The 11,901-nt window shown below is 45.3% G+C and overlaps 1 protein-coding gene and 1 non-coding gene across 2 annotated transcripts; both read left to right on the top strand.

The window, feature by feature from the left end:
- The first annotated feature begins 1,407 nt into the window (after positions 1-1,407).
- Positions 1,408-1,480, top strand: Trnak-uuu (transfer RNA lysine (anticodon UUU)). Its single transcript has one exon. It is a non-coding gene; the product is annotated as a tRNA-Lys (tRNA).
- A 3,380-nt stretch (positions 1,481-4,860) lies between these two features.
- LOC143296492 (galanin receptor 2a-like) lies at positions 4,861-8,161 on the top strand. Its single transcript, XM_076608454.1, has 2 exons — positions 4,861-5,308; positions 6,678-8,161. The coding sequence occupies exon 2, from the start codon at positions 6,712-6,714 to the stop codon at positions 7,903-7,905; it is 1,194 nt and encodes a 397-aa protein (XP_076464569.1). The 5' UTR covers positions 4,861-5,308; positions 6,678-6,711; the 3' UTR covers positions 7,906-8,161.
- The last annotated feature ends 3,740 nt before the right edge of the window (positions 8,162-11,901 follow it).

Genomic DNA, 11,901 nt, shown 5'->3' with positions numbered 1-11,901 from the left:
CAAAAAGAAATAAAGATAAAAAGGTAACAAAACACTCACACTTGTCCAACCAACTTGTCTGCTTCACCGTCAAAAAAAAAAAAAAAAAAAAAAAAAAGCGTTGGTGTATTGGAAAGGTTGCTGAGAAATGTTCAAAAAGACGTTCGGAATTCTTGTTTCTTTCTTTCTTTGTCAATCTGTTTGTTGTTGTTGTTGTGTTGTTGCTGTTGATGAGGGTGTTGTTGTGTTGTTGTTGTGCTGTTGCTGTTGTTGTTGTTGTTGTGTTGTTGTTGTGTTGTTGTTGTGTTGTTGTTGTGTTGTTGTTGTTGTTGTTGTTGTGTTGTTGCTGTTGATGAGGGTGTTGTTGTGTTGTTGTTGTGTTGTTGTTGTTGTGTTGTTGCTGTTGATGAGGGTGTTGTTGTGTTGTTGTTGTGTTGTTGTTGTTGTTGTTGTTGTTGTGTTGTTGCTGTTGATGAGGGTGTTGTTGTGTTGTTGTTGTGTTGTTGTTGTTGTGTTGTTGTTGTGTTGTTGTTGTGTTGTTGTTGTGTTGTTGTTGTGTTGTTGTTGTGTTGTTGTTGTTGATGTAGTGTTGTTGTGTTGTTGTTGTGTTGTTGTTGTGTTGTTGTTGTGTTGTTGTTGTGTTGTTGTTGTTGTTGTGTTGTTGTTGTGTTGTTGCTGTTGATGAGGGTGTTGTTGTGTTGTTGTTGTGCTGTTGCTGTTGTTGTGTTGTTGTTGTGTTGTTGTTGTGTTGTTGTTGTTGTTGTTGTTGTTGTTGTGTTGTTGCTGTTGATGAGGGTGTGTGTGTTGTGTTGTTGTTGTGCTTTGTGTTGTTGTTGTGTTGTTGTTGTTGTTGTTGTTGTGTTGTTGCTGTTGATGAGGGTGTTGTTGTGTTGTTGTTGTTGTTGTTGTTGTGTTGTTGCTGTTGATGAGGGTGTTGTTGTGTTGTTGTTGTGTTGTTGTTGTTGTTGTTGTGTTGTTGCTGTTGATGAGGGTGTTGTTGTGTTGTTGTTGTTGTTGTTGTTGTTGTTGTTGTGTTGTTGCTGTTGATGAGGGTGTTGTTGTGTTGTTGTTGTGTTGTTGTTGTTGTTGTTGTGTTGTTGCTGTTGATGAGGGTGTTGTTGTGTTGTTGTTGTTGTTGTTGTTGTGTTGTTGCTGTTGATGAGGGTGTTGTTGTGTTGTTGTTGTGTTGTTGTTGTTGTTGTTGTTGTTGTGTTGTTGCTGTTGATGAGGGTGTTGTTGTGTTGTTGTTGTTGTTGTGTTGTTGCTGTTGATGAGGGTGTTGTTGTGTTGTTGCTGTTGTTGTTGTTGTTGTTGTTGTTGTGTTGTTGCTGTTGATGAGGGTGTTGTTATTTCAGTTCATAGGGACTTGAGATCAGTCACGTTTGACACAATAACGTGATTGAATTCAGGTCCCCGGGAATAACGACAGGCGCTATAGCCGAGTGGTTAAAGCGTTGGACTTTTAATCTAAGGGTCCCGGGTTCGAGTCCCGGTAACGGCGCCTGGTGGGAAAAGGGTGGAGATGTTTCCCAGGGCAACATATGTACAGACCTGCTTGTGCGTGAACCCCCTTCGTGTGTATACGCAAGCACAAGATCAAATACTCACGTTAACGATCCTGTGATCTATGTCAGCGTTCGACGGGTTATGGAACCGAGAACATATCCAGCATGCACACCCCGGAAAACGGAGTATGGCTGCCTACATGGCGGGGTAAAAACAGTCATACACGTAAAGGCCTAATCGTGTACATACGGGTGAACGTGGGAGTTGCAGCCCACGAGCGAAGAAGACATTGAATGAAACAGCTCCCCCCCCCCCCCCGCCCCCCCGCCCCGCCCCCCTGTCGTTGATGGGCAGATAACAAACAAAGACATCGATCAAGGGAGAGCACTGTCATCAATCTGACCCACCTCTTCCGGTCACGTGAACAACTTGGGAACAGCACTGAAAGGTGCATGTCCAGTTTACACCGTGATTCATCATCAGCTTTGGGCATCTTTTTTATTTCCCCAATAACAGGAGAGTAAAAGAGCACAGAATGGTTTTAACTGATATAATTATGTCTGTCAATATGTCACTCGTCACGGCATGGTAATACGACAGGAAGTTTCGTTTTCAGCTTCAGTTTCTCAAAGAACCGTCACTTCCTTCAGAAACACGAATGGACAGCATGCACCCAGGGCCTGACTGACTGAAGCAGAAACTGAAACAGACACAGGATTGTTTGTTCTCCATACCGACCCTCAGTTCAGTGCCTATGGTCTGCCAATTTGACAGAGCGCTCAGAAAGAAAGACTGGGATGTTTGGAAGTTCTGTTGGCTAGTACAGTCCCGATGGACGATATGTCGCAAATTTTCAAAATGACAAGAAATACTAGAACATTCGATCCTTCTATGGAGTAGAACATATTTAACAACAACAACAACAACAACACCAACAACAACAACAGCAACAATAAAAACAGCACCACCACCACCAACAACAACAACAACAATAACAACAACAACAGCAGCAACAACAACAACAATAGCACCACCACCACCACCGCCACCACCACCACCACCACCAACAACAACCACTACTACTACTACTACTACTACTACTACTACTACTACTACTACAATAAGTTTCAGTTTCAGTAGCTCAAGGAGGCGTCACTGCGTTCGGACAAATCCATATACGCTACACCACATCTGCCAAGCAGATGCCTGACCAGTGGCGTAGCCCAACGCGCTTAGAATAAGAACAACAACGGCAGCAACAACAACAACAATAGCAACAATAACAGCAGCAACAAGAACAACAACAGCAGCAGCAGCAGCAACAACAACAACACCGTGAAATCCGCGAACGATGTGTTAATGATCTAGACGATTTGCGCCAGGTTTTCGCAGTGATTCGTCTTGTGAGTACAGTGAAATGTATGAAGTAATCATGTATTGAACTCCATATCAGATGTTCGCTCAAACGACAAGTTATCGGACATTGATAAAGCGCTATCCCTGAAGACTGAAGCAATGACAATGGTCATCTGTCACTGGTCTAAAGCCGGCTCAAGGCAGATCCTGATTGAAGGAGAGAGGAGGAGGGGTTGTGCTTTTCTGGGGGGTTCTTTTTTTCATATTGTTAAACATGAAGACTTGAATAATCAAATAAGCAATTAAATGAGTAATTCAATAAACACTCAACTGGATTTACCGAACCGAAAGAACGAACATCGAAACATGTTTTGAGTCATCCGACCATCAGCGCTGTCACACAAACGCACCACAGCAACACGGCTTGTAAAGAGCAGTTCATATTATGTGTAATAAATGATTATATTCTTACGCCTTCGATTCCCACTTACGGTTCCTAAAGACCTGTTTCCGAGAGAGACTTTCCAACCACTGGTCCCACACCCAGGAACATCGTGACTATAAACACCTGCGCATGTACATACAAACATTATGGGGAAAATAATTAACGACAGTGTGCCAGATTATGTCTCTATAAATATTGTGAAATAGCTCACACACACACACACACACACACACACACACACACACACACACACACACACACACACACACACACACACACACACACACACACACACACACACACACGCACGCACACACACACACACACATGTATGAAGGCATGGTTTTGTGTGTATGTGTGTGTGTGTGCGCGCGCGCACGTGTCTGTTTGTCTGTGTTCCTGACAATAAAGAAATTGATTTCTAGTCTTTACAAACTTCTGTTGTATATTTGTATTTGTATTTCTTTTTATCACACCAGATTTCTCTGTGTGAAACTCGGGCTGTTTTCTCCAGCGAGAGCGCGTTGCTACAATACAGCGCCACCCATTTTTTGTATTTTTTCCTGCGTGCAGTTTTTCTTTGTTTTTCCTATCCAAGTGGATTTTTCTACATAATTTTGCTAGGAACAACCCTTTCGTTGCCGTGGGTTCTATCACGTGCGCTAAGTGCATGCTGCACACGGGACCTCGGTTTATCGTCTCATCCGAATGACTAGCGTCCAGACCACCACTCAGGGTCTGGAGAAGGAGGAGAAAATATAGGCGGCTGAGCCGTGATTCGAACCAGCGCACTCAGATTCTTTCGCTTCCCAGGCGGACGCGTTACCTCTAGGCCATCACTCCACATATAGGTTACATATAGGTTACACACACGCGCGTACACACACACACACACACACACACACACGCGCGCGCGCGCGCGCGCGCGCGCACACGCACAAAGACGCACGCACGCCCCCACCCACACCCACGCACAGACACAGACACACACACACACACACACACACACACACACACACACACACACACACACACACACACACACACACACACACACATACACACACACACACACACACACACTTTCTTTTTCTTTCTTTTGATTTCAAAGCGTACAATCAATTACAAAGAGGGCATTGTCTCTTTCTGTGCCTGTGTTGCTTTTTACAGCAACACAATAATTGGAAAACGACGAGAAACCAACCTTTGATATATGTGGTGTCGATAAGTAATTATACACAAATAGTGTGTGCGTGCGTGTGTGTGTGTGTGTGTGTGTGTGTGTGTGTGTGCGTGTGTGTGTGTGTGCGTGCGTGCGTGCGTGCGTGCGTGCGTGCGTGCGTGCGTGCGTGCGTGTGTGTGTGTGTGTGTGTGTGTGTGTGTGTGCGTGTGTTTGTGTGTGTGTGTGTGTTCACCGTAGGATATTTATGATGCTCCAAATTGGATTTCTCCATAAAATGCATGTATCTGAAAAAAAAGAATGTTGAAGGAGAAAATCCTTTATCTGTTCCACATTGTTCCGTATCAACATCGTGCACAATTCTGCATTGTTTCGCAGAACAAGCTTACGTGTAGACTAATTTGAAGACCGATGTAAGAACCAAGTATTGGTGCCGAAAGTGTACTGTTGGAAACAAGAACTATCTTTCCAAAAGATGTGGTCTATTACATAGTTATTAACATGTGTTACAATGTCATTAGTGTTTTGTAACTGTACTAAATGCAAATTTGTGGATATTTCTTGTGAGAAGCTGCAGTACATATATGATTCTGTTGTCTCGTTGTGATTAGATTGGTGCAGAAAAGGTGTCGGTCAAAAATGGAATGTGAAATAAAGTGCTCACTGCATAATCTATCGTTTTTCATCTTGACTGTTGATAAAATTGCAGGAAGTTACTAGTTAAGCCAATACATCGGGCAAAATCAAGCTTGCTGAATGTGATTTTAGGTCGGAATTGCGAAGCAAGTACAGAAACAATGGAATCTCGTGACTGAAACAAGCAACACCGCGCTTTCTGAAAGGTATGAACTTCTAACAAAGAAAAGGGTTTCCACAACAAGAACTGGAGGTTTCAATGTTGATTTTTTAGCTTTTAAACTGCGCCTTGATTGAATTGAATTAGATCAGAATTTTTTCTTTCTTTCGTTCTTTCTTCTTTTTTTTCCTTTCTTTCGTTCTTTCTTCTTTTTTTTCTTCTTTTTTTTCTTTTTTTTCTTCTTTTTTTCCATTTAATCCATTCGACTGATGAGCTTTAAGGTCCAATTCCAAGCGCGGGAAAAGGTGTGATCACAAGGAAATGGTATAAATCCTACACAAAAACAATATATCGATGCCCCCCTTTTTGGGGGGAGAGTCCGTTCCGGATGTTGGTGAGTCTTTTACAACAGCTACAACAGGCGCCTGTGGCAAGGCAACTTTAATGCAGGAGTGAACTCCCTTTCCTAACAGCCTGTCACACGTCAACTGTTTTCTGAAGAGACGAGGAACTGTTAAAACTCAGTCTCATGTGTCACGTGTCGTTCTGACGTCTTCACAGCTGCACAACGTCTTCACAGCTGCACAACAGTGAGAGACCTGTTCCCTGACATCTCCTGTGATCATGTACAGCCAATCTTGAGGATCACGGAAGTCCTGGAGCGAGCTGGCCTCTGCAGCGTCTACACCCTCCTGCAGAAAGCCCGGGCCAGGTGGGCTGGACATGTGGTCAGAATGCCGGACAGTCGACTGCCTGAGCAGCTGCTGTATGGAGAACTGAGTAAGGGCAAGCGCTCAGTTAGAGGGCAGAAGAAACGCTACAAAGACTGCCTCAAAGCGTCCATCAAAGACCTGGGCGTCGGCATCAACACGGGGGAGTCGCTTGCTCTGACCAGCTTGGTGCAGCAAGATCATCGCAGGAGCCCGTGCAGCTGAAGCCAGGCGCATCACCAAGGCACAACAAGAGCGTGCTGTGCGCAAGGCCGAACAGCATCCACTGCCACAACAGCACCCACACACCTGTGTCCCACATTTGGGCGAGCCTTCAGGGCCTGGATTGGCCTCATCAGTCACCTCTGGACCCACAGCCACCGACATTCCATCTGGTTTTTGAAGCCATGGTCATCTTTGAATCCGAAGGACGAGCATCATCAACACACCTCACGCGATCATGCAAAATGGATCTTGAAGATGATGATCAACGCTTTATACATTCACTGTCACATTTTCGTACCAGGTAAACTGAAAATAGATTATACTAACAAAATACTCAATTCAAAATATGTCTTGCAAGCCCCTAAAACCACGAATAAGCTCAGTTTTGTTTTTGTTATTGTTTGTTTGTTTGTTGTTGTCTTTTTTCTCGTTGTGTTTTTTCTTCTTTTTTCTATATATTTTGTTGTTGTTTTTCTTCAGAGAGAACCCAGCTTTATCCCCCTTCCTTGACATCATGCTGAACACTTCTCTCCATGTTGCGGATGTGACTGAGAATGCGACCTTGCAAAACACTGTCTCGGTGCACGGTGATTCACCAACTGTTTCGCAGAACATTACGTTGCAAGATGGATGCCAAAAAGTCGTGTTTAACGAGATGGAGTTTCTTCCATGGAACAACCCTGATAATATTGTGAGCGCGAAGGTGGAATCAGTTACGTCTGTAACGAAAGACATCATGCTGGTGTTGTTGTTTCTGATTGGCGGGCCAGGAAACGTCATCAACATGGCGGTGTTCTACAAACAGGGCCTCAAGGATCGTGTCAACCTGTGTCTCTTCGCCTTGTCCCTGGCCGACGAGCTGTACTTGATCGCGTCCATATGCATCCATGCTGAGCAATTGTTCTTGCAGTTTACCACCAAAGCAAGGTACGGTATTGTGTACGCTTTCTTAGCCAACCACAATGTCACTGGTCTGTTGGGCTTTGTCTACGTTTCCCTCGTCCTGTCTGCCATCATAGCAAGCGAGAGATGTCTCTGCGTTCTGAGGCCGCTCAAATTTCAGACACTGATGCGTACAAGAACCATGGCTACTGTCATCTGCGTCGTCTATGTCCTGGTTGTGGGTCTATACTTCATTGTGGCGTTCCGCATGCGTATTGGGTGCCTTCATGATCCGACTACTGGCGTCGTTTTAACGACTGTTTTCATTGGGGAATTCTACAAACGTCACAAATACCTGGTTGACTATGTAGACAGCTTCATATTCGGCGCCGGTTTGCCAGGAATTGCGATGATAGTGGTCATCGCTACAACGATCATTACCACGATCAAACTTCGTCAGGTTGTGACGTGGCGTACAGAAACCTCCTCCTCCATCTCTCCCCGTGAAGTGGCCCTCACCAAGATGCTGATCGGCACGTCCATCTTGTTCATCATCTGCGTCTTTCCCTTTGCTGTGAGCCGCTTTAGCTGGCTTTTCTTGCCGGAAATGAACTCTGGGCGGCGGAACCACAACTTCTACCTGACTACCTTTTGGGTCAATAAGATACTGACTTACATCAACGCCAGCTTCAACATCTTCGTGTATTACGCCATGGGGTCTCGCTACAGGGAGTCGTTCCTGGCCTTGTTCACCAGGAAATCCAGGGGGGCAGGGACAGGGCTAGAGACGTTTTGCAAAGAAGCACCTTCTTCTTCCCAACAATGACTTTTGTGGGGAGTGTGGGGAGAGAGGGAGATGGTGGTGCTCCAGCCACCTCTTTTTCTCCCACTGTTCTTTTTTACCTTTTTTTTGTTGGGCCTCCATTCCTCTTTTTTTTCCACACATCTTTTTTCCTTTTTTCCTCCTTCTGTCGAATAATGAATATATTTCGTGTCCAATATAATTGTTGATAAGATACTTGGAATTCTTCTTCTTCTTCTTCTTCTTCTTCTTCGTCGTCGTCGTCGTCGTCGTCGTCTTCATCTTCTTTTTCCTTGTGGTTGTTGCCATAGTGGAGATGCTCTCATCTCTCAAAGCTATCATCGTGTCACTGACCGGTAGACTGAATAAAGTTCAGCTGAAAAAATACCTTAGATTATTATTGCAATACCAAAAGGTGCTCTGTGTGTGGCACACCCACTGGTCATCTGGCACTGGGAAACTCACCACTGGAAAGTATGACTGCGGTGTAAAGACACTTCGCAGTTTCCAGCGGTAGAGTTTCTGATGCCACAATTCATGCGATACAGCGACCAGCTTTCTGTGCCTGTTGGCGTCATACCTTTCATTAACACAAGGCAGTTAACACTTTCTGTGCCTCTGGTAAGGAGCATTAAGCAATCACCAGAACCGTTACTGCAACTTGTGAATCGCACACACACACACACACACACACACACACACACACACACACACGTATATATATATATATATATATATATATATATATATATATATATATATATATATATATATATATATATATATATATATATATATATATATATATATATATATACAGACAGACAACCATGCGCCCATGGGTTTGAGAATACGAGGTTTCATAAATTTACTTGTGTAAATTGTGCTTTAGGGAAACTAAATCCCAATTACTGGTGGTGGTATCGGGGTTTGTGGGTGGGTGGGTGGGCAGGTGTTGGTGTAATGGTGGGTGAGAGAGCATGCGTGATCCGCCATTGTTATTTTTTGTGATTTTATATATATATATATTTTTTTTTTTAGACATAGAGAGGCCGATGATTGAAAGTCATTTTGATACCCTTTTGCGCATACCCAGATCTTTGGAAAATATTTGAAGCCAGTAAAGAGTCTTAAGGTCAAACAAACCACTTCCTACTCCATTGTAAATGTCCTGTAAGCATTCCCATATAATGACGGATACACGACACCCGGCTGCTGATACACACCAGTCGTATGATCATTGTGGTTGGTTCTGGTGTCGTGTGTCGTCATCATTTCCATCATCTATGTCGTTTCTGATGGACTTTTGTCGTCATCATTTCCATCATCAATGTCCTTCTGATGGACTTTTGTCGTCATCATTTCCATTATCAATCTGGTTTCTGATGGACTTTCGTCGATATCATTTCCATCATCACCAATGTTAGCCACCGATTGCGAGGGACAGTCGAGTCGTAGGAGGAAGCCGCAGACGAGGAAGACAGAGGAGGATGTGGGAAGACATCAACATCCAAGGAAGGACAGGCAAGAACCTGAGGCGGAACCCCAGAGAGCGGTGAAGGACAGAGACAGGTGGAGGAGAGTGGTGACGACGATGTCTTCACTGATGCCTCGACGACATCACCAGACGTCAAGGGACAGGTGAAGGTGAAGTTCCCCACCGATTAATTCAGTCACAGCTGAGATGACCGCAGGGATGCAGGTCCCATTCGCCTATTCCCATTTTGCCTACTGTGCATTGATTATTGGCCTCCGCGCTCACCCAGTGGCCTCTTGAGATTTGGACTTGACTCTTTGCTCCCGTCTCCTCCATCCGCCATTCCTGTTCCGCCCGTTCAGTTAAAGGGCCACCCATCCTCACACTCACAACCATTTTTTGCCTACCGCTTTCTGAATGAAAGCTGGGTTTGTCAGTCTTTTCATGCTCTCATAGCAGTGAAGTGTTTGCCAAAACGCAGAATATGCTTTCACAGGGAAAAAAAAGTGTTTCATATGTTGTTTTTGTTGTGTGTGTGCTTCTTGTTGTTGTTGTTGTTTTAATGTTTTATTCAGTTCAGTTAGAATGAACACGGGACAGAAGTAAACGCAAAAACAGCTTAATGTTTGGTCGTTACTTGGCGGAGGGTTCTTCTCGCTGGGGGCGCATTAGCCACACGGGACGATGATAAAATAAACACTTACTTACTTACTTACTTACTTACTTACTTACTTACTTACTTACTTACTTACTCACGCCCTCACTCACCCACTTATAGGCATCCTTCAGTCTCGGAAGACTATGGAGTTGCTCTCTGGGTGTTTATTCTGGTACAGCGTCGGGTGTGGCTGGCCAGTCAGACGCGGGAATGACAGTCCCTGTGGCAGAGGGCACAGATGAAGTCTGACGCTGGTCTGTCTGCCTGGGCTGCAGTCTTCCTTCTCAATCTCTTTTCCTCGTGCTGCTGAGCGAGTGTCTCTTCGAACTTGGAAAGACCTTTCTGCACAGTCTGTCTCCAGGCTGACCGTTCGAGGGCTGTTGCTTCCCAGTTGTTCTGGTCGATGTTCAAGGCTTTTAGGTCCCTCTTGCACACGTCTTTGAATCGCAGCTGTGGTGTGCCTGTGGGACGTTTTCCCTGCACAAGTTCTCCGTAGAGGAGGTCTTTAGGGATCCGTCCGTCGTCCATGCGCACGACATGGCCGAGCCAGCGCATACGTCTCTGTTTCAGCAGCGTGTACATGCTGGTGCATCCAGCTCTTTCCAGGACAGTGTTGTTTGGGACCTTGTCCTGCCAGGTGATGTTCAGAATGCGTCAGAGGCTACGCATGTGAAAAGCATTGAGCTTTCGCTCTTGTCGGGCACGCAAAGTCCAGGACTCGCTGTCATACAGGAGGATGCTCACGACGCAGACTCTGTAGATGTGGATCTTTGTGTGCTCAGTCAGATTGCTGTTATTCCATGCTTTCTTTATCAGTCTGGTCATGGTGGTAGCCGCCTTGCCGATGCGCCTGTTGAGCTCTGCGTCAAGTGAGAGGGTGTCTGAGATAGTTGAGCCCAGATAAACGAAGTCGTGGACGACATCCAGTTCATGGTCATTGATGCTGATGGCTGGGGGAGTCAACATCTTGTCCCATGAACTGTGTTTTCTTCAAGCTAATGGTAAGCCCGAAGTCTTGGCAGGCATCGCTGAAGCGAGTCATGAGCTGCTGTAGGTCCTCGGCTGAGTGGGCGGTTACTGCTGCATCGTCTGCAAAGAGGAAGTCACGCAGGCACCTCAGCTGGACTTTAGTCTTGGATCTTAGTCTGGAGAGGTTGAAGAGCTTTCCATCTGTCCTGGTTCGGAGGTAAATACCTTCAGCTGCAGGACCAAATGCGTGTTTCAGCATCACAGCAAAGAAGATTCCAAACAGGGTGGGAGCCAGGACGCAACCCTGTTTCACTCCGCTCCGTATGTTGAAGGCAGCTGATGTTGAGCCGTCAAAGACGACGGTGCCTTTCATGTCTTCGTGGAAGGATCTGATGATGCTGAGAAGTTTGGATGGACATCCGATCTTGGGAAGGATCTTGAAGAGGCCATCCCTACTGACCAGATCGAAAGCCTTTGTGAGGTCTATGAAGGCAACGAAGAGTGGCTGCCTTTGCTCCCTACATATCTCCTCAAGTTGTTTGAGGGAGAAGATCATGTCTATAGTGGATCTGTTGGCACGGAAACCGCACTGCGATTCAGGGTAGACTTGCTCTGCAAGTACTTGGAGCCTCTTCAGTACTACTCGTGCAAAGACTTTCCCAACGTTGCTGAGGAGGGATATGCCGCGATAATTATTGCAATCGCTTCTGTCACCTTTGTTTTTGTACGGTGTGACGACGTTAGCATCCCTCATGTCTTGTGGTACTTCACCTTCACTCCAACAGAGGCAGAGGATTTCATGCAACTCGGTGATGAGTGTCTCTTTGCAGCACTTCAGTACTTCGGCGGGAATACCGTCTTTCCCTGGTGCCTTGCTCACTCACTCACTCACTCATTCACTCGCTCATTCACCCAC

This window comes from Babylonia areolata, chromosome 21 (assembly GCF_041734735.1).
Source record: "Babylonia areolata isolate BAREFJ2019XMU chromosome 21, ASM4173473v1, whole genome shotgun sequence".
Lineage (NCBI taxonomy): Eukaryota > Metazoa > Mollusca > Gastropoda > Neogastropoda > Buccinidae > Babylonia > Babylonia areolata.
This window is presented reverse-complemented; position numbering and strand designations above follow the sequence as displayed.